Below are 24570 nucleotides of genomic sequence, written 5' to 3'. Positions count from 1 at the left end.
TCCTCCTCCTCCTCCTCAGTCTCTTAGATCACTTCCTCCATATCCTCCCCACTCTTCGGAACCGTTTCTCCCCACCTCCTCCTCCTCTTCTTCCTCTATTTCTCTTCCCTGATTGCTTCTTCCCTCCCTCATAGCTCCTTCAGACAGTCCTATAAAATTTCCTCCCCCAAACAATTCACATGTGTAAAGAGGGGGGGTCCTTCCTCTCCTGTTCATGCCTGTTATTGCTCCGGAGGATGTGGTGGGTGGGGAGGGAGCGTTTCTGAATTTCTGATACCCCTCTGTGGAATGTAACGCAGTATGGAAAGGGGGGAATGGTGTGGCATGAGATTGCGTGTGTGTGTGTGTGTGTGTGTGTGTGTGTGTGTGTGTGTGTTGGCTATGCGCAAGGATTTAGGTGTGCGGATTCTCTCTCTCTCTCTCTCTCTCTCTCTCTCTCTCTCTCTACCACTCCTGTACTCCATTTTCTCTCTCCTCCCTCTCTCGCTTCTTCACCCTCCCTCTCTCTCTTCCTCCCCCCTCCCTCTCTCTCTCTCTTCCTTCCCCCCTCCCCTTCCTTCCCTTTGATCCTTGACTCGTATTTTCGGCTTGCTTTACCTTACTCAGGAGAGAGAGAGAGAGAGAGAGAGAGAGAGAGAGAGAGAATATACCATGAAGACACGACAAGAGAGAGAGAGAGAGAGAGAGAGAGAGAGATTAGGTTTAAAAGACCAATGAGAATGCAAGATTTTTTTTAACTTCCTCTACTACTTCTTCCTCTTTACAACTTCCTCCCCTTTATCTTTACTACTTCCTCCTCTTTATCTTGACTATATACTTTTCACTCTATCTTTACCACTTCCTCCTTATCTCTACTTCTTCCTCCTTATCTCTACTTCTTCCTCTTTAGCTTTACCACTTCTGCTTCCTCTTTATCATTACCACTACTTCCTCTTTATCTTTACCTCTTCTTCCTCTTTATCTATACTGGTTATTCCTCCTCTTTATCTTCCATCTTGACATACAGTAATTCATTGAGTCACCTAACCATGGTACTACATCAAGTGAGTGGATGGTGGCAGTTGAGGAGAGCAATTAATGGTCTCCTAAGGTAATAGTAACCCCACTGATAGCCACAATTGCCTCGTCTATTTTCAGCAAACGCCTTTTTAGAGAACATTTATCGTGTTCACCTTTGACCTTTGACCTCTATAGGGTACTGGGTCGCTGGGCTAAATTTAATTGGCTCGGAATATATTTTTGGTTTTATAATTTTGGTTTTGAGAATTGGTGTTGAACATATTATTGTTGTTGTTGTTGTTGTTATTATTATTATTATTATTATTATTATCATTATTGTTATTATTATTATTATTATTATTATTATTTTAACTTTCTGTTTTTGTTGACCTGTTTGTCGCCCGCCCTCTCCCTTTCCTTTTATTTTTTTTTTTTCGTAATTTATCATCATTATCACCATTATCCAAACGCAAAATTGCCTCCAAAATCCATAAGGTCGAAAATCAGTGTTATCCCAATTTGACGAAAGCGACCCTATGGACTGCTACCTTCACGTCCGCCTTCCCGACAAGGTGATTTTCCGCCCCTCGATTTCAGTCCTGCCTTGTTCCCTGGGTGCGTTCCATCTGGGTGTCCAGGTGTCCAATCACGGGGCCAGTTAGGGGGGCAATTAGGGGGGTGTCACTTAGGGGGGCCATTAGACGTGCTATTTAAGGGGGCATTTACAGGAGCAATAAGGGGTGCCAATTAGGGGGTGCTAGTTAGGGGTGCTAATTAAGGGGTCCCAGTTAGGGGTGCTAATTAAAGGGGGCCAATTAGGGATGGCAGTTAAGGGATGCCAAATAGGGGGTCAGTTAAAGGCTGCCAAATAGGGGTCAGTTATGGGTGCCAATGAAGGGGTGCCAATTAGGGGGTGCTTAACCAGTCTTTTGTGCTTCCAGTCTCCTGCTAGTTAACCCTCTCTCTCTCTCTCTCTCTCTCTCTCTCTCTCTCTCCCCAAGCTTCTCTCCAGTCCTGTTCCCTCCCCTCCATTAATCTTCACTTCTCTCCTACTCCGGCCTCATTCCTCTTCTCTCCTTCCTCTTCCATCTCTCTCTCTCTCTCTCTCTCTCTCTCTCTCTCTCTGTCCTTCTTCGTCTTTGTCTTGCTTTTATTCCTGCTTCTCCCTTTCTCTCCTCTCTCTCTTGTTTTCCTCCACTTTTCTGTCTCCTCATGATATCTGTTGAGGAAGACGAAGAAGAAGACTAAGGCGAAGAGGAAGACGAAAATGAAGAAGAAAGAAGTACCCATTGAGTGACTTGATGTGGGTTCGACTGCTGGGATGCCAAGAGAGAGAGAGAGAGAGAGAGAGACGGGGGGAGGGGGGGTTAGGTTGAGGGAAGGCAAGGATAGAGACATAAAAAGTATAAGGCCTTGACGGAAAGGAGAGTGGAGGGGGGAGAGAAGGGAATGAGGGAGGTGAATGAGGGGAGAGGAGAGGGAGAAAAGATTGAGGGAGGGGGAATGAGAAGTGTGAAGGTTGTTAAGGGAGGGGAGGGGAGGTTAGAGAGAGGGAGGAGAGGGGAGTGGAAAGATGAGGAGAGGGAGGTGGAGGGGGAGAGGGGTGAGGGGAAGAAGAAAATGGAGAGACAAGGAAAAGGGGGTGAGGGAGGGAAAAGATAAGAGGGGGAGGGTTTATGGAAGGAAAGGGGTAGAAGAAGAAGAGAGAAGGAGGTGAGAAGAGGGGAAGAAAAGGGGAAAAGGAGGGAAAGGGGATGAGGGAGGGGAAAGAAAGGGGTTGAGGGAGAAGTATTGTATTCCTTGGCGCTTCGTTTGTCTTTAAATTCTGTATTTTTGTATTTTTTTTTGTCTACCTGTGTCGTCGGTGAGAGAGATGACGTGGGTGTTGATGTCTTGGGTCTCTCTCTCTCTCTCTCTCTCTCTCTCTCTCTCTCAGTATTTACCTTGGCACCCCCTCCTCTCGCCACCACCCTCTCGTCTTTCATATTTAGTGCCACTCTCTCTCTCTCTCTCTCTCTCTCTCTCTCTCTCTCTCTCTCTCTCTCTCTCTCTCTCTCAGTATATTTGCCATGTCTGTATGTGTCTGTCTGTCTATGTTTGCATCATACACACACACACACACACACACACACACACACACATCATCACCTCTTTCCATCACCTCCCTTCTGTCAGTGCTATCCTCATTTTCATTTTATATTTCTCATTTTCCCTCCTCGCTTAGTCTCCCCTTCTCCATAATTCTCTCTCTCTTCCTCCATTTATTTCAGCGTGTCTCATTTCTACTGCTTCGCTCTCCCTTCCTAAATCTCTCTCTCTCTCTCTCTCTCTCTCTCATTCTGATGCGGGTACTTAGTTATTTCTTTAATTTCCCCATTTATCACACCATTGTTGCCTCTCTCCCTCTCATTAGTTTGCTCCCTCTTCCTTACCTCTCTCCCCTTGCTCCATCCCTCCCCTCACACTCCCCCTCCCCTCACACACCCCTCCTTCCTTCTTACTTATGACATGCGTCACGCCTCACCCCCCTCTCTCTCTCTCTCTCTCTCTCTCTCTCTCTTTTCCCCACCTGTCACCTCCTCTGGCATCTGTCTCTCTCTCTCCCCTCCTTCCTTCCGTTTCATTTCCCTCCCTTCCACCCTTTCTAATTAATCTGCTTCTCCTTCTTGCTCCTCTTCCTCCTTCCCTTCCTGTCTTCCTCCCTCCCTGCCTCTGTTCCTCCTTCGTTCGCTCCTTCACTTCCTTCCTCGCCACCTTCTCTTTTCCTGATTATCCTTCTTCCCCCTCGTCCTCCTTTCCTTCCTATATTCCTCCTCTTGTCTACTTCTTCCTTCCTTCCTATCCCTTCCTCTCATTATCTTCACCTTCCCTCTGACTCACCTCCATTTTCCTGTCTTTTCTTATTCTTTTCTTTTTCTTTCTTAATATACTGCTTCCGGATTTCTTTTTTTTTATCCTTTTTTTCTATTTTTCTTTCATTCATCCTTCATTTAGCTCTTTTTCTTTCTCTTCGTCTTCCTGTTAATCTTCCTCTTCTCATCTGTTCTTCATCTTCCTTCTCTCTTTTCCTTCTTCCCCCATGTTCTCGTGTTCAGTTCCTCATCCTCCCTTCTTTTCCTGGTCTTTTTCCTTTCTCTCATTTTTCCTGCTTTCTTTGTTTCATTTTTTTTTTCATTTTCCTTATATGGTTTACCGCCCCTCTTCTAATCCCTTATTTCTTTCCATTTATTTATTTATTTTTTTTATTAGACATTTCTTTCCCTCGATGTTCTCTCTCTCTCTCTCTCTCTCTCTCTCTCTCTCTCTCTCTCTCTCACACACACACACACACACACACTGTTAATGTTTGTAGTTCTCTCTTCCCTTTCCTCTCTCTTGCAGTTTCCCCTCTTTAGCTTCCTCCTTTATCCCTTCACTTCTGTCTGTTAACTTCCTCTTTCCTTCTCTTATCGTCCTTTCCTCCCTCCGTTTCTCCTCCCCTCCGTTCCATCCTTTCTCTCTTCCTTCCTGTCTTTCCTCCTTCCCTCCCTCTTCTATCTTCTATTGTCCCTTTTACATTCCTCCCCTCCTTCCCTTCCGTTTCATCCCTCCCTCCCTTTTCTTCACTGTCTTTCCCTCCCCTTTTCCTTCTTTTCCTTTACTTCCTTCTATGTATTCTCTCCCTTAAAGTTTCCTTCCTCCCTCCCACTTTCCTTCTCTCCCTTTGGCCAGCTTCTCACCTCCCTTTAACCTTTTCTCCTCTTTTCCCGTCCCATCCTCCTCTTCTTTTACTTCTTCTCTCCCTTTTTACATTTCTTCCTTCCTTCATCCCTCTGTGTCACTTCCTTCTTATCCTCGTTCCCTGTAGTTCTTTCTTATTCCTTCCTTTTGTCTTGTACCCCTCCCTTCCTCCTTCCTTCCTTCTTCAGTTTTCTTCCTTCCCTCCCTCTTTTCCTCACGTCTTCCCTCTACCAATTCCTGTCTCATTCCTTCCTTTTATCTTCCCTCCCCCCCCTTCCTTCGCTTTCTTCCTTTCTCCCTCCCTCCATTTCTTCCTCCCTCTCTCCCTTTCTTCCTTCCTCCCTCCCTTCATTTCTCCTGTCTGTCTCTTCGTCTGTATTTACCAATGCCTCTTGCCGTGTTTACATTCTGAAATACCCTAAGTGATATAGCACATAGCCATGTCTGTCTAGCACTGTGTGTGTGTGTGTGTGTGTGTGTGTGTGTGTGTGTGAGAGAGAGAGAGAGAGAGAGAGAGAGAGAGAGAGAGAGAGAGAACGTGTGCGCCAAGTACGTTCAGGAGGCAATATACCCATGTGCTTATGTATGTATGTGCGTGTCTGCCCCCGTCTGTGTGCGTCCCATGTATGTAAGTTTAAATCTATGCATGTGCGTGTCTGCCCCGTGTGCGTCCGCGTGAAGGCTCCTGGACAGCAGTTTGTTGAGCTAAAAACACGACGCCTCTCTTTGCTCCATTAGCCTCGCGTTTGGTTGTCTGTTTGATGTCTGTCTGTGATGCGCAGTGTCTCTGATTAACAGGTCTCGCGATTTACCTTCACTATAAGTTATTTTCATCACTTTATTGTCCGTTATTATTATTATTATTATTATTTTTTGCTGCCTCTAGACGGTTTTATGCAGCTTATAAGGCGATCGTGACGTTAGTTTTTATTTTGCTGCCCCAGACGATTTATTAAGCTTAGAAAACCCTTGCAGTGGTTAGTGTGAAGGATACTAGGAAGAAACCCTAGATCTATGTGCTCTCTCTCTCTCTCTCTCTCTCTCTCTCTCTCTCTCTCTCTCTCTCTCTCACACACACACACACACACACACACACACACACACACACACACACACACACACACACTGAAATATACAAGCACTCTTAAGATATGACCACAAACATTTATTCTCTCACAAACACACATTTTTGTCTCTCTCCGTCTCTCCTATCTCTCCGTACGTCCTTCTTCTGCATTTAATTCGTATCTCTCTCTCTCTCTCTCTCTCTCTCTCTCTCTCTCTTTCTCATTCTCTCACTAATTTCCCTCTATTTGTCTTTCTCACTCTCTCCTCCTATCTCTCACATTTCCATCTGTCTCTGTCTCTTTTATCATTCTTTCTCTCTCAGTGATAAGGGTATAGTGGGTTTCTCTCTCTCTCTCTCTCTCTCTCTCTCTCTCTCTCTCTCTCTCTCTCTCTCTCTCATGAAGCCAAAAATTCATTTCTTCTCTCTTGATGTGTTCCTTCGCCTGTGATGAAGGAAGGAGATGGATGTAGAGAGAAGGAGGAAGAAGGGAAGGAGAAGGAGAGATTGGGAGGGAGAGAGAAGGGAGGAAGAGGGAGAGAGAGTGGAAGGAGAGAGATGAGGGTGAAGGGTGAAGAGGGAGATGGGGAGAGAGGGAAGAAGAGAAACGGGGAGGGAGAGGAAAAGGAAGGTGAAAGGAGAGGTAGGAAGGAAAAAAAGACAGGGGAGGGAAGAAGTAACAGAGAGAGAGAGAGAGAGAGAGAGAGAGAGAGAGAGAGAGAGAGAGAGAGTGCCACTATCCATTTACTCAACCATTCATCCATCCTCCCAATCACCCTGACTAAATTTTCCATCAAACCGTTTTTCCGACTAGCTGACTTGCTCCCTCTCACTCCACTGGTTATCTCGCTCACTCACTCACTCACTCACTCACTCACTCAATCTTATTCAAGGACTTAATCACTCTCATCCACTCACTCATTCATTTTTACTCATTTATTTACACTTACTCGTTCACACACACACACACATACTCTCTCTCTCTCTCTCTCTCTCTCTCTCTCTCTCTCTCTCTCTCTCTCTCTCTCATACCTACTTACATTTACTAACATACCTACTGACCTGTCTACTTACACCCTCACTGGCGTACTTACTGATTGGTTGATTGTCTGCATAAATATTCGGTTGAATAATTGAATGACTGCTTTATTCCCTGTGTGATTGGCGCTCTGATTGGCCCCTGACTTCCTGACTGACTTAACTGATTAGCCACGTAACTGACTGGCACTTCATTAACTGACTCTGTTGACTGACTGACTGATTATGAGTAACTGACTGACTGTGTGACTGGTTGACCCACTGACTCCCCGACCGCCGACTGACCAACCGACTCACCGAATAAATGAATGAATAACTGACTTGCTGACTGACCGACTGACTGGATAAATGGATGAATAACAAACTAACTGACTGACTGACTGATGGACTGACTGGCTGGGAGAGTGACTGGTCGGGGTGAAAGGGGTGAATATCACGAGTGGTTTCACATGGGTTTGATTCCCGGCTGATAGAGTTGTGGGAGTTAGTTAGTTGGGGGAGAGGGGAGAAGAAGGAAGGGGAGAGGGAAGAGGGAGAGGAAGGAAGGGGAAAGGGAAGAGGGAGAGGAATGAAGGAGGGTGGGAGAGAGAGGAAAGAGGGTTGGATGAGAGGGAAGGCAGAAATGAAAGTGGGAGAGGAAGAAGGGAAGAGGAAAGGGAGAGAGGAGGGGGAGGGGAAGAGACAAGGAGAGAAAGGGAGAGGGAGGGGAAGAGAGAAACGGAGAGAGGTGAGCAGGGGGAGATTAGAGAGGGAGAAAAAAAAGAGAGTCAAGAAAAGGAAGGGAGAGTAAGAGTGAAGAGATAAGAGTTGAGAGAGGAAGGAGAGGCGAGGGAGATGGTGAATAGAGAGGGAGAGTGGGAGGAAGAAAGGAAGGGGAGGAGAAGTGAAAGTGGAGGGAGGGAGGGGGAGGAGGGAAGGATATGAGGAAGAGGGAGAAGAAGGAGCATATGATGGAGGAGAAGAGGACAGTTATTGAGAGAAAGAGAGAGAGGGAGGGAGGTAATTAATGGGGATAGGGGGAAGGAACTGACTTAAAAAGGGAGAGGGGATGTCTCTCTCTCTCTCTCTCTCATATTTCTTAGCCCATCTTATTTCTTTCTTTATCTTAATGTCTTATTGTTTGATCCTCTTGCTTCTTGTCGTCTTACCTTTTCGTTCGTCGGTATCTTCTCCTCCTCCTCCTCCTCCGATCACCCTGAAGAATGATTCCCTCTCTGGGATGACGAACAGAGACGTATGATGGCGCTGATGAGCCCTCACCTTCAGGAGGAGGAGGATGGGGAGGAGAAGAAGGAGGAGAGGAGCAGCAGGAAGAAAAGGAGCAAAGAGAAATGGAACAAGAATAGTAAATAATGGGGAGGACTAGGTGGAGGAAAAGAGAGGAGGAACTAGGAATGAAGTAAAGAGGAGGAGGAGGAGGAGGAAGAGGAGGTAGAAGCAAGAGGTGGAGGAGGCGAAATTGAGGAGGAGGAGGAGGAACAGCAGGATGAAAAGGAGCATAAAGAGGAAGAGGAGGAGGAGGAACAGGAAGATGAAGAGGGGGAGGAGAAATGAAATGGAAGACCAAGAAACAGTTGAAATGACGCCAAGTAAAGCATTGAGAGACGAAAATGGATAGCGTCAATAAAGGAGATAATAATCGCTGCTGGAAATAACGCCAGAGATAGGAAAAATTAACGTTACGATGGTGTATTAATGAAGCCAATGGGAAGAAATGGTGAAAGCGTAACGGGTGTGAAGGGAAAGTGAGGAAAAAAATTGAGAGAGAGAACAGGAGAATGGTTGTGTGTGTGAGAGAGAGAGAATAGGAAACTAACATTAACAGTAGCAGTAAATGTTAAATAGTAAGTAATGATAAAAAGTAAAGATATGCAGTTGTAGTAATAATAATACAGTAATAATAATAATAATAATAATAATAATAATAATAATAAAGGCTAATTGAAGGATAATGAACGTAGATACAGACCCAACCAATAATAACACCAGCAATAATGGAGGTAAAACAAGGCATAAACGGGGTAATAAAGGGGAGAATAAAGAAGGAATGGCAATAAAGAGGAATAACAATAACAGTAACTAAGAGGCAGAGAAGAAAAAAAAAACACCTGGGCGTTAACAGAGGAAAAACGGGCTAACGACAGGCAAATGGAACGGCAGCTTAAGGAGAAGGAGGAGGAGGAAGAGGAGCTGGAGAAGAAAGTGGGAGGAGGAGGAGGTTGTGGAGGAAGAGGAAAGATGATATTTGTTGATGGTGATGATGATAATGGTGGTGGTGATGATGTGATGATGGAGGTGGTGATGATGATGATGATGATGATGAGAGAGAGAGAGAGAGAGAGAGAATGTTAGTGAAAGTAGGCCGAGGATCAGTGGGGGAAAAAAAAAAAGCAGAAATGGAGCAGAACTGTGTAGGAAATGAGAGAGAGAGAGAGAGCGCAAAAATAATAGAAAAAGCAGAACTGGAACATACTGGGAGCAGAGATGAGCAGTATAAGCAGAGATGAGCAGGGGAAGCAGACTCAGCGTTAAGCAGGGGGGAAGGAGAGGGGAGGGACAGGGGGAGGGGGTTCTGACGCTAACAAATACCCCAATTACTTCAGCCTCAGCATGGGAGTTGGGGGGGAGGGGAGGGGGAGGGAGGGGAGAGGAGGAGGGGGTGAAAGTAGGAGTGGAGGGGAGGGGAGGGGCTATATGCAAGATTCCCCCATTCTCTCCCCTCCCCTCCCTTCCTACCCCCTGCCCCTTTCCCTCCCCTCCCCTCCCCATCACCCTAATTTGATGGGGTTACTGTGGAGGTGGTGGGGGGAAGGGGGTAGGGGAGGTGAATCTTTTGTACCAGTGGTGGGGAAGTACAAAGGGAAGGTGAAATAAAGTGTGCGTCACCATACTGAAGTGGTTGACACATACCACACCTGTGAACCTACGCACCTGTCTCATCAAATCACCTGTGCCATAATTTACGAACGCAGCCATGTCTCTCTCTCTCTCTCTCTCTCTCTCTCTCTCTCTCTCTCTCTCTCTCTCTCACCTTAACACTTACCTGCCATCAGCATAAGGTGAACCACAGCCTAATTAGAATAAGCATATGCAGCCTTCCACACATTTTCACACACACACACACACACACACACACACACACACACCTGTCAACATAAACCAGGTAAAATCACAGGTTAATCACAGTCCCTCAAAAAATAGCACCTGCAAAAGATAAATTCTCCTCTCATCTTCTCCCCCTTTCCCCCCCTCCTCTGCCCCTCCTTGTCCTTTTCTCCACCTCTTTTGCCTCTTCCCCCGCTCATCTACCTCCCTTGCCCCTTCCTTCCCCTCCTTCCCCTCCCATCCTCTACCCTTTTACCTATTACTCTTCTCCCTTCGCCCTCATCCATACCCCTGGCTCTACTCTACCTTCCTACCCTCTTCTCTTGCTCCTTCTCCCCTCCTTCATCTTCCTCACTCCCCTTCTTTCATCATTTTGCCTCCTACTTCATCCCCCCCCCTTGCCTCAACCCCCTCCACCCCTGTCACCCCTCCATATTTGCCTACTTTACCCCTTCATCTACTCCCTTAGCCACTTCCCCTCTTCCTCCTCCTTCTCACCCTCTTCCCCCACTTCTCTCCTTCTCATCCCCTTCCCCCTCCTTCCTCCACCTCTCTCCTTCTTACCCCCTTCCTCCTCCTTCCTCCACCTCTCTCCTTCTCACCCCCTTCCCCAACCTCTCTCCTTCTCACCCCCTTCCCGCTTCTCACCCCCTTCCCCCTCCTTCTCCCACCTCCCTCCTCACCCCTTTACCCTTCCTCCCCCTTCCTTCCCCCACCTCCCCCCTTCCCTACCTCTTCCCCATAACTCAGCAGGTAATAATGCACTAAAATATAACACCATTAACGTCCGGACAGCCCCCTGCACAAATTTATAATATACCATTTTTACATTTTCTTTTAAAACACACACACACACACACACACACACACACACACACACACACACACACACACACAACCCCCAAAAAGAGGAATTTTTTCACCCAGTTTTTCCTCCATTTTTTTTCCATGTACTTTGCACTTCCTCTTGCCTACTCCACCAAAAAAAAAAAAAATAATAATAATAATAATAATAATGAATTTAATAATAATGAAAAATATGTAGATAGTAGAAAGAGTTAGGCCATGTTGATGGAATTTTTTTTTTTTTCTGGCTAAAATAAAAATCAAGGAAAATTTTACCTATTGGATTTTTGTAGCAGGCTTAATGCACATCCTATTTCCTCACCCCTTTATGTGTGTATGTGTGTTTGTCGTAGAGTGTGTGTGTGTGTGTGTGTGTGTGTGTGTGTGTGTGTGTGTGTGTGTGTGTGTGTGTGTGTGTGTGACCTAGATATTTTTTAGCCCCTCACACACTTGCGTATTGAGGTTGTAATCGATAGCGTTGCTCGCCTGATTGATTCCTCTGTCTGTATGTCCCCTCTCTCTCTCTCTCTCTCTCTCTCTCTCTCTCTCTCTCTCTCTCTCTCTCTCAGATTGGTATTTCATTTCTTTCTTTGTTTACAGTCGACCATTCTTTCAGTCAATTCTCTTTACCATTCATTGTGCCTGTCTAAAAATTGTTGTCATTCTATCTGTCTGTCTAACTTTATGTACATTTGTCTTTCATTCATTCTTTTTTTAATCTGTCATTCTGTCTCTCCAGGTGCTTTGTCGTCGTGTCTGTCTTTCTTTAGCATGCCTGTCGTCCTGTCTGTCTCTCTGGGGGTTTCATTGCTGTCTCTTCTGTTTCTGTCCCTCTCTTCTATATTTCTATCTCCTATATTTTTATTTCTCTACCGTTTTTGTGTTTTCGGTTTTTCTGTCTCCCATTTTTCGCAATCTGTTTTTTTCCTTCTATTTTTATATCCCTCTTTTTTTGTTTTTCTGTCTCATCCGTTATCTTTCGCTCTTCTGTTTTTCTGTCTCTTTCTGTCTGTCTTGTGTAGTGTCTCTCAGTCATCCTGTGTCTGTTTATTTACCTGTGTGTTAGTCTGTTATTTTCTGTTTGTTCTAACCCTCATTCTACCTGTCTCTGTCTGTCTCTTCTTGTGTCAGTCTGTTTGTCTCTGTTTTTTCTGTCTTCTGTCTTTAGTTTTCCTCATTCTCTATGTCCGTCACTTTTTCTCATTCTGTTTGTCTTTCTGTCTACCGTGTCTTTCTGTCTTCCACTGTCTGTCTATTAATCTCCGTCTGTCATTCTGTCTATTTGTGCCCATTTGTTTATTTTTCATCATTTCTCTGTCTGCCTTTCTATCATACTCCACCTGTCTGTCTGTCTATTAACCTCCGTCTGTCACCCTGTTTACCAAGTAGTTTGATAGTGTCATTCATACTTCAGACTGCTTTGTGGGAGGCGATGGCGTATGTATGAGGGAGGCTGGTGCGTGTGTGTGTGTGTGTGTGTGTGTGTGTGTGTGTGTGTGTGTGTGTGTGTGTGTGTGAGAGAGAGAGAGAGAGAGAGAGAGAGAGAGAGAGAGAGAGAGAGAGGAGGGGGGACTTTTTTTTTTACCGGTAATTTACAGTGTTTACGTGAAGATGTGGGACACTCTTTTGCTACCGTCAGGAGGAGGAAGAGGAGGAGGAGGAAGGAGAAGGAAGTAGTAGGAGGAGGATGGAAGAAATAAGTGATGTGCAAAAGAAGAAGCAGGACCAAAAGGGGAAAAGAAAGAGGAAGAAAGGAATAAGAAAAAGCAAGAAGAATATGCGTAGAAACGATGAATAAAATAAGGAAGAAATTTATGGAGAGGGGAAATGGAGAAATGACGAGGGAGGCGAAGGAGGAGGAAGCGAGGACAGAAGGAGGTGAAGATAAAAGATGAGAATATTAAAAGGTGAAGAATGCTGAGGGGAACGAGAGGAGGAAGAGGAATAGAGGGAAGTGGAAGATTAATGGCTGGAGGAGGAGGAGGAAGTAAAGGAGGAGGGAGGGGGATGAGGAACGAAGTAGGAATGAAGACCTTGTGGAGGGGGAAGAGGAGGAATGAAGGAATGGGGAAGAGGAACGAAGGAGGAGGAGGAACTAAGTAGCGAGAATGGATCTGATGGGAATGGTTGGAATCGGAAGACGCTGGCGATTCGGAACCGACCAATGAGTTTCTGTGGTCTTTGCTTTGCCCTTCCTCGTTGCAGGCGGGAATGGGAATGGTGATCCAGGAATGGGAATCGTGAACTTGGAGTGGGAATGGTAAGATGGAAATGGGGTGGATTGTCTGGAACGAAAATAGGAAAGGCCTGACTGGAATGGATAAAAATGACTGCTGGGAATAGGAATGGGATGACTGGAATGGGTAGGAATGAACTGGAATGGGAATGGCATAACTGGAATGGGGAGACTGTAGGGGGTTGGAATGGGTAACCTCACTGGGAAAACGAAAAGGACGAGAAAAAACGCAATATAGTTTTTTGTGTGTCATTTTTTGGTCCCGCATTTGACAGTAAGCAACCATTAAAGGCATTATGGGGAGGGGGAGGGAAGGGAAGAGGGTATGGGGAGGAAAGAGGGGAAGGGAGCAAGAAGAATTCGGGAGGGATGGGAGAGGAAAGGGAAAGCGAGGGTGCAGGGGATTATTGGGGAGGGGAGGAAAGGGGAGAGGGGAGAATTGAGCGGGAGGAGGGAAAGAAAGGGGAAAGCACTGGGGAGGGGAGTTGAGGAGAGGAGAGGGAAGATTTGGGGAGGGAAGGGAAGTTGAGGGGAGAAGTGAGGGAAGAACGAGAGGGGTAGCTTGTTGAGGAGGGGAGGAAGGAAGAACTGAGGGAAGTTATTGGAGGGAGGAAAGAAACATAACCTCTTACTATATATATTCTTCCTTTCTTGAGACGATTTTAAGATTAAGAGAAGATTGTAGAACCGGAAGTATAAACAGGTAACTTTCATTAACACATCCACTACAGAAGATGACCTTTGACCTTAAGAAATTCTCCTTGAGGTAGCTAGAATAAGGTGAACAATGACGTTATCTTAAAGGAAGGGCTAAAAGGAGAGAGGAGAGGGGAGGAAAATTTGTTGGAGGGAAGGGAGAGGAAGGGGTAGGTCAGGGAGGAGGGTGGGGGAAGGGGATAAGGAAAAGGATGGTTGGAAACTATAAATGTCTTTATTGTTTTGTTTTAGCTCGTGTGTGTGTGTGTGTGTGTGTGTGTGTGTGTGTGTGTGTGTGAGAGAGAGAGAGAGAGAGAGAAATGTGTATCTGAATGTGTTAAGGGTATTGTAACTGACTGTATCTCAAACACACACACACACACACACACACACACACACACACACACACACACACACACACACACACACACACACATCACTTCTCACACAACACCAGCACAGCCATGCACACAGCCATCATCATCATCATCATCACTTCCCTCCTCCTTGATACATGCTTCCCTATAATTACACTGCTCCCCCATCTTCATCACCTCCTCCCTGATTACCCTTCCCTGCCATTGCCTCGCCTTTAATTGCCCTCATCGATGGTTAATGACTCCGGGGATCATAACTGCCGCTTGCCTGGATTGGTTTGTTGGTTGCTATTGTGGTGGGACTCTGGTAGGAATGTGGTTGATGGGCGGGTTCGTGTGGCTTGTGGGATTGTGGTTGATGGTGGGTTTGGGTGGCGTGTGTGTGTGTGTGTGTGTGGGTGGGTGTGTGTGTATTAATAAATAAAATAATAGTAGTAATAGCAGTAGTAGTTGTAGTCATAATAGTAGTAGCCTAACAGAGCTACCACAAGTTGCGGGAAGTGTGGTGAGGGCAGTGGTTGTAAATTATGTAGGAATTGTGGTTGTTAGTGCTCGTAAATCAAGTAGAAATATTGGTTGTTGTGGTAGTTGTGCTGGTAGGTAATGTTGGTTGTGGTAGTGATTTGATCTAGGCTGGGAATGTTGGTTGGTTGTTGCGGTTTAGGTGGAGAGAGATAAAGAGAGAGAGAGTTGTGGTAGATGATGTTTGTGGAAGTTGTGGTGAAACGAGTTGAGAAATGATGATAGTTGTGGGAATGTTGGTTGTTGTGGTAAATGATGGTGGTAGATGTGAAAAACGGAGGTAGTTATTGTTGTGGTAATTGTGGTGAATGATGGTGGTAATTGTGGTAATTGTGGTAGCTGTGGTGAATGATGGTAGCACCGGCGGCGGTGGATTCCAGGCGAGAAATTGTGATGATTGTGGTAGCGATGATGAGGCAAGTTGTGGTAGTTGTGGTAGAAATAAATTTTTGTCGAGGTTTGCCGAGTGCTGGTAGTTACGATGCGACGGGAATGGTGGTAGTTGTGGTAGGAGTGGTAGTAAGGTAATAGTGGTAGTTGTGGTAAGAGCAGTAGTTTTCGGTGTAGTGGTAGTAATAGTAGTAGTTGTGGTAGTAGTGCTGCTCTATTGGTAGTTGTGGTACTGGTGAAAATAGTAGTAGTTATGAAAGTATTGGTAGTTGTGGTGGTGGTAATTTTTATAGGAATTCTAAAAGCGGTCCAGCTGTGGTAGAAGTATGGTAGTTGTGGTGGCTGTTTTGTGGTAGATTAGTAGTACCCTTAGGCATAGTGATGGTAGTGTGGTAGTCGTGGTGGCAATTATTCCATAAGCGGCTGAGCTGTGGTAGCGATAGCAGTTCCAGAAACGCTCCAGTGTGGTAGTTGTGGTAGGACTGTGGTAATGGTGGTTGCAATTATAAAAACGTTCCAGTTGTGGTAGGACGGGGGTGATTGTGGCAGTGGTAGCAACTCTAAAATTGGTTCAGTTGTGGTAGGGGTGTTGTGGAAGTTGTGGTAGGACTCTGGTAGTGGTAGTAGAAGTTCTAAAAATGGTCCAGCTGTGGTAGGACTGTGGTGGTAGCAATTCTAAAATCGTTTCAGTTGTGGTAGGAGTGTTGTGGAAGAGCTGTGGTAGTGGTGGTAACAATTCTAGAAACACCCCAATTGTGGTAGGACTTTGGTAGTGGTGGTAGCATTTACAAAAACGCCCCAGCTGTGGTAGGACTGTGGCGGTAGGTGGAGGCCGGCTGTGTGGGAAGATAGAGTGACAATAAATCAGGCTAATGTGTAAATTATCACCATAATAACATCCCGCATAGAATTAATTTTTGCTCCCTCCTCACCCCCAATTTATTTTTCATTATTTATTTCAATTTTTTAGGAGTCGAGGGGGTAGGGAGAATCGCCCCCCCTCATTTTTTGTCTTTTTACACTACCTACCTCCCTTTTCTGTAACTGTTTTTCTATCCTCCCTTATCCTTACTTTATTTTTACCCTCCCTTATTTCCTCCTCATTCTGTCCCACCTCCTCCTCCTCCTCCTCCTTGCTCTATAGCCTTACTCTATCCTACTCCCTCAGTCTGTAAACTCTACGCCTCTGTGTAACACTTATCCCCCCCATTAATATTTCCTTCCCCCCTCTCCCCCCCTCCTTCAAATGTCCCCTGCCATATATGCATCCTTCCCCACTCCATTTTTTTCTTTTCTTTTTTTTCTCCAGCAATTTTTTCCCCATATGTACACAGCCACCGCCTTTAAAGAAAACATTCCTCCCTTTATTGTGTCCCAGTTTTATTAATGTATGGGAAAATTCTCTCTCTCTCTCTCTCTCTCTCTCTCTCTCTCTCTCTCTCTCTCTCTTTCCCAAGCCGCCTCCCTCTCCTATATCTTTCCTTCTCTTTTTTTTTTCCCTCCATCTTTCCGCATCCCTCTCTAATTCTTCTCTTTATTTTCCCTCCCTCCCCTCCCTCTCTCTCTTCTTCCTTCATCTTTTCCTCAGGCCTCTCTCACGTTTCCTCTTAGTTTTCCCTTTTTTTTTTTCCTCATATTATCCCTCGTCGCTCTCATTCATGTCACCATTTTCCCCCATCTCTCTCTCTCTCTCTCTCTCTGCCCCATTTCTCATCATCCCTCTCTCTCATTCCTACCTCCCTCCCTCCCTCCCCTGTCCTTACTCAAGCTTAAACAGTAATTCGTGTGCGTCCTCAGTCATAAAGCAAGCTCGTAAAGTTAGCTTATAAAGTTAGCTGATGCTCCCGTAAAGATAGTTCATATACCCCCGCCCATAATGATAACCTCGTCCCTGGATCTTGCTTATATAACACCAACTGCGGGTGTAAATGTCTCGTGGGGGTTTAAATGCCATGTTTGTGGTATTTAAATGACGTCTTTGTGGTATTTAAATGGCGTCTTAGTGGTATTTAAATGGTGTGGTAATTGACTCGTGGCTTGGTATTTTTTAAGAATGGTTGGAATTTGAGACTCATGTATCTTACTTATATAACACCAGCTGCGGGTGTAAATATCTTATGGGGATTTAAACGACGTCTTTGTGGTATTTAAATGGTGTGGTATTTGACTCGTGGCATGGTATGTTAAGACTCGTGACGTGGTATTTTTTAAAGAATGGTTGGAATGCTGAGCTCTTGGTTCGTGCATAATCAACACCAGCTGCCGACTTTCTGGTATTTATATGGTGACTTGTATTTCAATCGTAATGTGGTATTTGACGAATGTTTAGGGGTGTGGATATGTTACATCATTGCACAATTACCACCAGCTGGGGGTTAAGATGTTTCATGGGAATTAAATGGCGTTTTTCTGGTATTTCAGTGTTTTTTTTTTTTTTTTTTTTTTTTTTTAAGAATTATTGGAATGTGGAAGTTTTGGATTATAAAACAAACAAACACACACAAACACACACACACACATATATATATATATATATATATATATATATATATATATATATATATATATATATATATATATATACATATATATATATATATATATATATATATATATATATATATATATATATATATATATATATATATATATATATATCTATATACCTAGGCTGCTTCCCCAAGGAAAGGGAGGTAGCCGAGACAGGACGACTCACTCTCCATTTACTCATCCATTCAAACACATTCATTCGCATCTTATATATATATATATATATATATATATATATATATATATATATATATATATATATATATATATATATATATATGTGTGTGTGTGTGTGTGTGTGTGTGTGTGTGTGTGTGTGTAAAATGTGGCAGCAGGGGGGTAAATGAGTACATGTTGGGTTTGAGTGATGAGTTTGAAGATGTATAGGATGAAAATGGATATTTAATAATGAGTGTTATTGATTTTGATAAGCCTCATTGGATTTTTACAAATAATGACAGCTTGGAAACAAACGAGGATTTGGAATTTAAAATAGCATAGAGAAGGATTAACTTAACTTTGAAATAGAGTTTTGAAGACTAAAATACGGGGAAATAAGGGTAATTCGGGATTAGGAGACAAATTACCTTATATTCGTGGTAATTCCCGACCGCAGCCGTGAGTTATGGGGATTTCAAGTGACGAATTGGCAGGTTTGAAGTCCAAGTGGGGGATTGAAATGATAACCGAGGGATTTAAAAGATAACTGAGGGATTTAAATGATAACTAGGATGATAACTCAGGGATTACGGGGGAGAGGGGTTAAGCCTCTGAGTTAAATGCATTCCTTAATTTTTTTTCTGTATTCTGATCTGGTTTAGTTTTTTCTTTTTCTTTTTTCGTACTTTTCCATTCTTTTTTCTTTCCTTTTTCTTTATTTTTTTGCTGGTTAAATCTGCATTTTCTGTGATGCATCTGTTTATATCTGCGTTATATCTGTTTTATCTAATTCTTTATCTACATTTTTGTGGTGTATCTTATATATATGTATACCAGGTATATATATGTATTAATGTGTTGGTATTTTTTTGGTCCTATATATAATCTAATCTTAATTCTTTTTGCATATTTCTGTTTATCAGCATTTTGTGTGATATCTGTTTTTGTTTCCATTCGATTTGGTTTTATCTCCATTCATTTTCTTCGTCAATTTTTTTTTATCCACAGAGCGAAATTCTCAAACTTAATATTGAAGACAGTACGTATGGAAGAGAAATTCAGTTGCGGAAGTAAATATAGTAAAATAAAATAAAATAAAAATTATAATAAAATCAGCTACAACGAAGAGACATTAAGTAATAAAATAGGAAGGATGTAAACTAAAAATATTAAGGAGAAAAAAAAAAATGGAGATTGGATGATTGAGCAATAGTTAGTGATTAAAAATTTTATGAATAGTAAAAGGAAAATTACTATAATGTTTCTTGTAAGTAACAGAGTAATGGAAGGAAGAAATATGGCTGAAAAAAAGAGAGCAGCATAGAAAAATAAACAGTGAGATGGAAGGGGAAAAAGACGAAATCCTTGAAATAAAATGTGGAGATACCGCAAGGAGACAGCGGAGGAGGAGTGAAAGCAAGACGGAGAAGGAGGAGGAAGATGGGAGGAAAATGAAGGAAGGAGTAGCACTATTAATCACTCCAGGCTTGACAAATGTAGGTCCACCTGCTTCCTGCTGCCCTAAAGGGATGAAAAGAAGGAAGGAAGAAAAGAAGAGAGAGAGAGAGATAATGGCAGTAGAAAAACATAGAAAATTGAAACAGAGCTATAATGAGAAAAGCATGTTTTTATATACCGATACAGTGTTTGTTTTTTAATAGTATGTTTTTATTTACCTGGTATTTATTTTTTTTTTATTTATTACTATTTTTGGGACCGGTGATAATCAGTGGTATTAATTATGATACTGGCATTAGTGTTGTTATTATATTTCTTATTATCGTTCATTTTTTAGAGGCTTGATTGTTGCTGACATTATTTTTAGACTATGTTATTGTTATTTTTGTTATTATTATTATTATTATTATTATTATTATTATTATTATTATTATTATTACTTTGTTATTACCACTTTTATTGTCATCACCACCACCACCATTTTCACCACACCACCACTCACCACACCACCATCCCGTCATTATCAACTCCAGTCTTATGTATTTTCAATCTTATCTATACTGTTTTTTTGCTAGTCCAGGAAAACCAGGCATGTCAGATTTTACTCTAGCCTGTAATTACGGACAATATCTATCAGAGCGCCTTGGTTTTGAAATTCATCTCTATTTTGCCTTTATATTCTCTCGTACCCCATCCTCTCTCCTCCTTGCACCCATCTTCTTTATCATGTTCTTCTTCTTCGACGTATTTCTTCTTCCTGCTCCTCTTGTTCCTGTCTTTCATGCTCCTACTTTTACTTCTTCATCCTCTTCTTCTTCTACTTCTTCATCTTCTTCTTCTTATTCTTCTCTCTTCTTCTTTCTTCTTCATTTACTTACCTTCCTCGTCACTCTTCCTAGTCTACATCTTTCTTCCCTCTTATATTTACTCCTTTTACTCTTTTCCACATATTGCTACTCTCTCTCTCTCTCTCTCTCTCTCTCTCTCTCTCTCTCTCTCTCTCTCTCAGGAACTCAAGAATTACCATAAACTTCGGGGCATTACGTGATTTTCTTCTAGTTTACTGGAAGTTTTTTTGCAATGGTTGTAGTTTAGGCTTTCTTTAATTTTCTTTCTCTCGCTTCATCCTTGCTCTACTTTTTACTTTTTTTTTTTTTTTTTTATGTTCAATGTTTGTTTTTCGTTTTTTTTTTGTGTGTGTGTGTGGGTTTGGTCTGTCTTCATTTCTCTCTCTCTCTCTCTCTCTCTCTCTCTCTCTCTCTCTCTCTCTCATTATTTGTATATCAAAAATCCTTTCCCTTTTACTTCTTGAAAAGTTGAAAATTAGCTGGGAGAATAAAAGTATATATAAGTAAAAAAAACAAAGAATATGAGAGAGAGAGAGAGAGAGAGTGAAAGTAATTGAACGACTTATGAAATCTTAATGTCAGAGAAAGTGCTTGGAGGTAGTGTGTTGGGGGAGGAGGAAAAAGAGGAGGAGGAGGAGGAGGAGGAGGAGGTAAATGCTAAAGAATGAAAGAATGTCTATGCTTTGTTAATACTGTACCATTCAGTATGTATTTCTCTCTCTCTCTCTCTCTCTCTCTCTCTCTCTCTGTGTCAGTATCTATATATCCAACTATCTATCTATTTATCTGTATATATACCTACATCTAGCTATATCTGTTTTAATATCTGTGTATATAAAGACAAACAGATAGATTGATAGGTAGGTAGATCAGTGCGCAAAACGAGCGTATGTGTGCTGTTGAATTTATAATGGAGAGAGAGAGAGAGAGAGAGAGAGAGAGAGAGAGAGAGAGAGAGAGAGAGAGGGAGCAACCGAAACGTGCGTATATATGTGCTAACGAATGAATTAGCACACACACATACGCATAATATTACGGCGTGCGTGTTAAATATCGCCGCTCTCCGTCACCGCTCTGTTGTAATAACCCCACACTGCTGAGGGTTTGTGTGTGTGTGTGTGTGAGAGAGAGAGAGAGAGGGAGAGAGAGATTGTGTGGGTGTTGGCGATCGATTAATAGATTGAGAATTGTGTGTTTGTGTGTAAAACGATGAATGAGTGTAAGGAAATAATATTAAATGCACTGTGAATAAAACTCGACATTCCACTTAAAAATGAAAAAAAAACTAGAAATATTAACAGGAGAAATTATTGCTATAGAGAAGAAAAAGTAGTATTGAAGAAAATAGAAATGATGATAACTTAAAAAAATGCAGAGTAAAGAATAAGTGGTAAGAGAGGAAAGTGAAAATAAGAAACTGAAAGTGTCGTTTGGAAAGGCTAGGTGAGGAAGGGGAAAGGAATGGTGAAATCGAAAACTAGGAAGGAATATTAATTGAGAGAGAAAAAGAGGCATGGGTAGAAATTGGAGTATGTGACAGAGCTAGGGGGAAAAAAAATAGACCAAGATAGTATTGGTTTTCGTTGGATTCCGAGTGTATGTTATTTCATGATAATTTAATGGCTACACATCTGCAAGAAGAAAGTTGCAATGCTAGTCCTTATTAATGTTGTGATGGTGCCTTTAAAAATTCTTATTACAGTGTTATTAAATGTTTACTTACCTGTAGTTTAAAGCCGTACCTGTATTTGTTCACCTGTTAATTAGAACGCTGGAATTTTTTCCTCACTTTATTTTTTTATGATTTTTCTTTATCATAGAATTTTTGCTCATTTACATTAATTTTTTGTTGTGTGTATGTAATTTGTTGATATAATACTTGTTGACTTTTATTTTTACTTGTATTTTGATGGTTCCTGTTTTATTGTTGGTGTAGATTTTTTCATATATATATATGTAAGAATGCAGATAGCTTACTTGCTTCATGTGTACTGTATTCAACTGATTTGTTTATTATTCCTCATTGTTTACTTATTGTTGTTTATCATCCACAGGGGTTTCGGGTTCGTGACGTTCAGCGACCCCTCCAGCGTGGACAAGGTTCTTACCTTGGCGGCCCACGAGCTCGACGGCAAGAAGGTATGGCACTGTATGACACCCTGACATAATACATCATCCCCATATCACCCTAGCACTGTACATCACTCTGCCTTATTAAGACTAATGCTGGCTCTGTGATCACCGTGTAATACTAAAACTATCGTACAGTGGTACTATGGCACTGTTTTGCCTGGGCAGTGTATACAGTATATCACCTTACCACACTGTCACGGTAATACTGGTACTGCTGCACTGTATATCACCCTAACACACTAAGGCGCGCTATTACTGGCACCCTGGCACTGTTTATCACCCTTTCACACAAAGATGCTCTAATTCTGGCACTGTGGCACTAGACATCTGTGAGGCACTTGATCAGCTTGGCACTCAAAGACACTGTAAACGCTGGCACTGTCACACTTCATATATCCTGGCACTGTACGTCACGCTGCTACACTATGACACTCCTAATTCTGGCACTGTGAACAGTTCGTCTTCCCCCTGAAGGTGTAAGTGGGAGAGTTTTTACCTCCATCATTTCTTAAGCCTAGTGCAATTGTCGGTCGGTAAGAAGAATAAGATACAAGAAGATAACAGTATTCTTCGTGTATTAATCGAGTTTGTGAGGTTCAGAAAAACTACACGATAGGGAAAGATTTTGTCGCTGTTGTTGAATTAATAGCGATTGTAAGAGATATATAAAAAGATATCATAGTGCTACATGGGCTGACACTCAATACGGTGTTTTTGGGTCAGTGGCTGTGTAGGGGGCTATGGGTGTTGCGTTGTGTTATTGTGGTGCAGAGGCGTGATGGTACCATATGGCGTGGGCAGTTGTGGCACCATCCCTCCACACACACACACACACACACACACACACACACACACACACACACACACACACCACCCCTCTCTGACCGACGTGGGGGTTGGGGGATGGTGGTGGTGTGTGTGTGTGTGTGTGTGTGTGTGTGTGTGTGTGTGTGTGTGTGTGCGCCTGTGTCTGTTTGTGTGTCGCTTTGTACCTATGTGTTTGTGTATGCGTGTGTGATACGTATGTTTGTGTGTATGCATCCGTATGTGTTTGCGCGTGTTACAGAGGTGTCACAAGCGATATATGGCACAGTGAAATATTATGACACGGAATGGGGCCACTATGACACTCCACCAATATCAATCTTCGCCACTGAATCGAAAGCAATGGCAGTATGGCTATGACTCTGTAGCACTGTTAAACTTTGGCACTGTATGGCACTGTTGTATGGTGCGCGTCCCTGGCGATGCATGTCATTGTATTGGAGAGCGTCGGTAGCATGGCCGCATAATAGATTTTTGGCACTTATATTTTGGCACTATATGGCACTGCCGTATGGTGCGCACCCGTGGCGATGCATGACACTGAAATAATGTGGCACTGTACTGGGGAACGTTCATAGTATGGTTGTGTGGTAGATTTTTGGAACTGTTATATTTTGGCTCTGTATGGCACTGTCGTATGGTGCGCGCCCGTGGCGATGGCTCTGTGAAATAATGTTGGACTGTATCGGAGAGCTTGGTAGTTTGCCTATAGGAGAAGTTTTTGGCACTGTTGTTTTGGCACTGTAGTTAGAGGCTGTATATGGTGTGTATTTTTGAAGGCTGGCACTGTGACGATACAAGGTACTGTGCATGATGGCGCTGTATTAGGAAGCATTGTTGGTATGGCTGTGTGATAATCATCTGGCATCGTTGAAGGTTGGCACTGTAGAGAATTGTGATACAGATTGGGTTTGTGATGCTGGATGGCACTCTGATGATATATGGAAGTTAAATAGATCTACTGGCACTAAAGAAAAAACATGTATGATATAGTAAAGCCTGGCACTCCGATAGCATTTCTGTGGCACTATTATCAATGGTTTTAATTTAGGTTCCTGATAAGTAAAGCTGAATAAAGTAGTCTGTCCATAGCAAGAACAAAGTAAATATTGGGACTTAATCGACACTTTTAGGAACATTTTAATTTCACTTACGAATTGGTGGATTAAAATTTCTCTTTATTTCTGGCCATACTGAATAAACTCGAGAATAAAGGGGAATAAAGGACTAGCGTTTCAATGGGCTCTTTTTCCTTTTTTAATATGCACTTTTTACGGCCCTGTTAAGTCAATGGATTTAATTTGAGTCTTGATATCCTTGCCGTGGCCACTTCAGCCGGGCACTCCCAGGGAAGGTTATGGCCCCGTTTTGTGTGGTCGTGGCGGTTGATGAAAACGAGACACACACACACACACACACACACACACACACACACACACACACACACACACACACACACACACACACACACACTTATAACAACCATCCCACAAACACTTCCTCTTGGCCGTTTGTGGGTTTGTGTGGGGGTGATTCTGGAATGGTGTGTGTGTGTGTGTGTGTGTGTGTGTGTGTGTGTGTGTGTGTGTGTGTGTGTGTGTG

General features: G+C 42.9%; 1 protein-coding gene across 1 annotated transcript in view; it reads left to right on the top strand.

The window, feature by feature from the left end:
• The window catches only part of Rbp6 (RNA-binding protein 6), a 992472-nt gene that overhangs the window by 317490 nt on the left and 650412 nt on the right, over nt 1-24570 (top strand). Inside the window, exon 4 of the mRNA XM_080281723.1 lies at nt 22065-22149. Coding sequence (XP_080137849.1) covers nt 22065-22149 — 85 coding nt within the window. The remainder of the gene's footprint in view (nt 1-22064; nt 22150-24570) is intronic.

This window comes from Coenobita brevimanus, chromosome 90, assembly GCF_032717465.1.
Source record: "Coenobita brevimanus isolate Jiangsu-jjx chromosome 90, ASM3271746v2, whole genome shotgun sequence".
NCBI classification, from domain to species: Eukaryota; Metazoa; Arthropoda; class Malacostraca; order Decapoda; family Coenobitidae; genus Coenobita; species Coenobita brevimanus.
The sequence above is the reverse complement of the archived record's forward strand: the minus strand, read 5'-3'. Positions and strand labels throughout refer to the sequence as shown.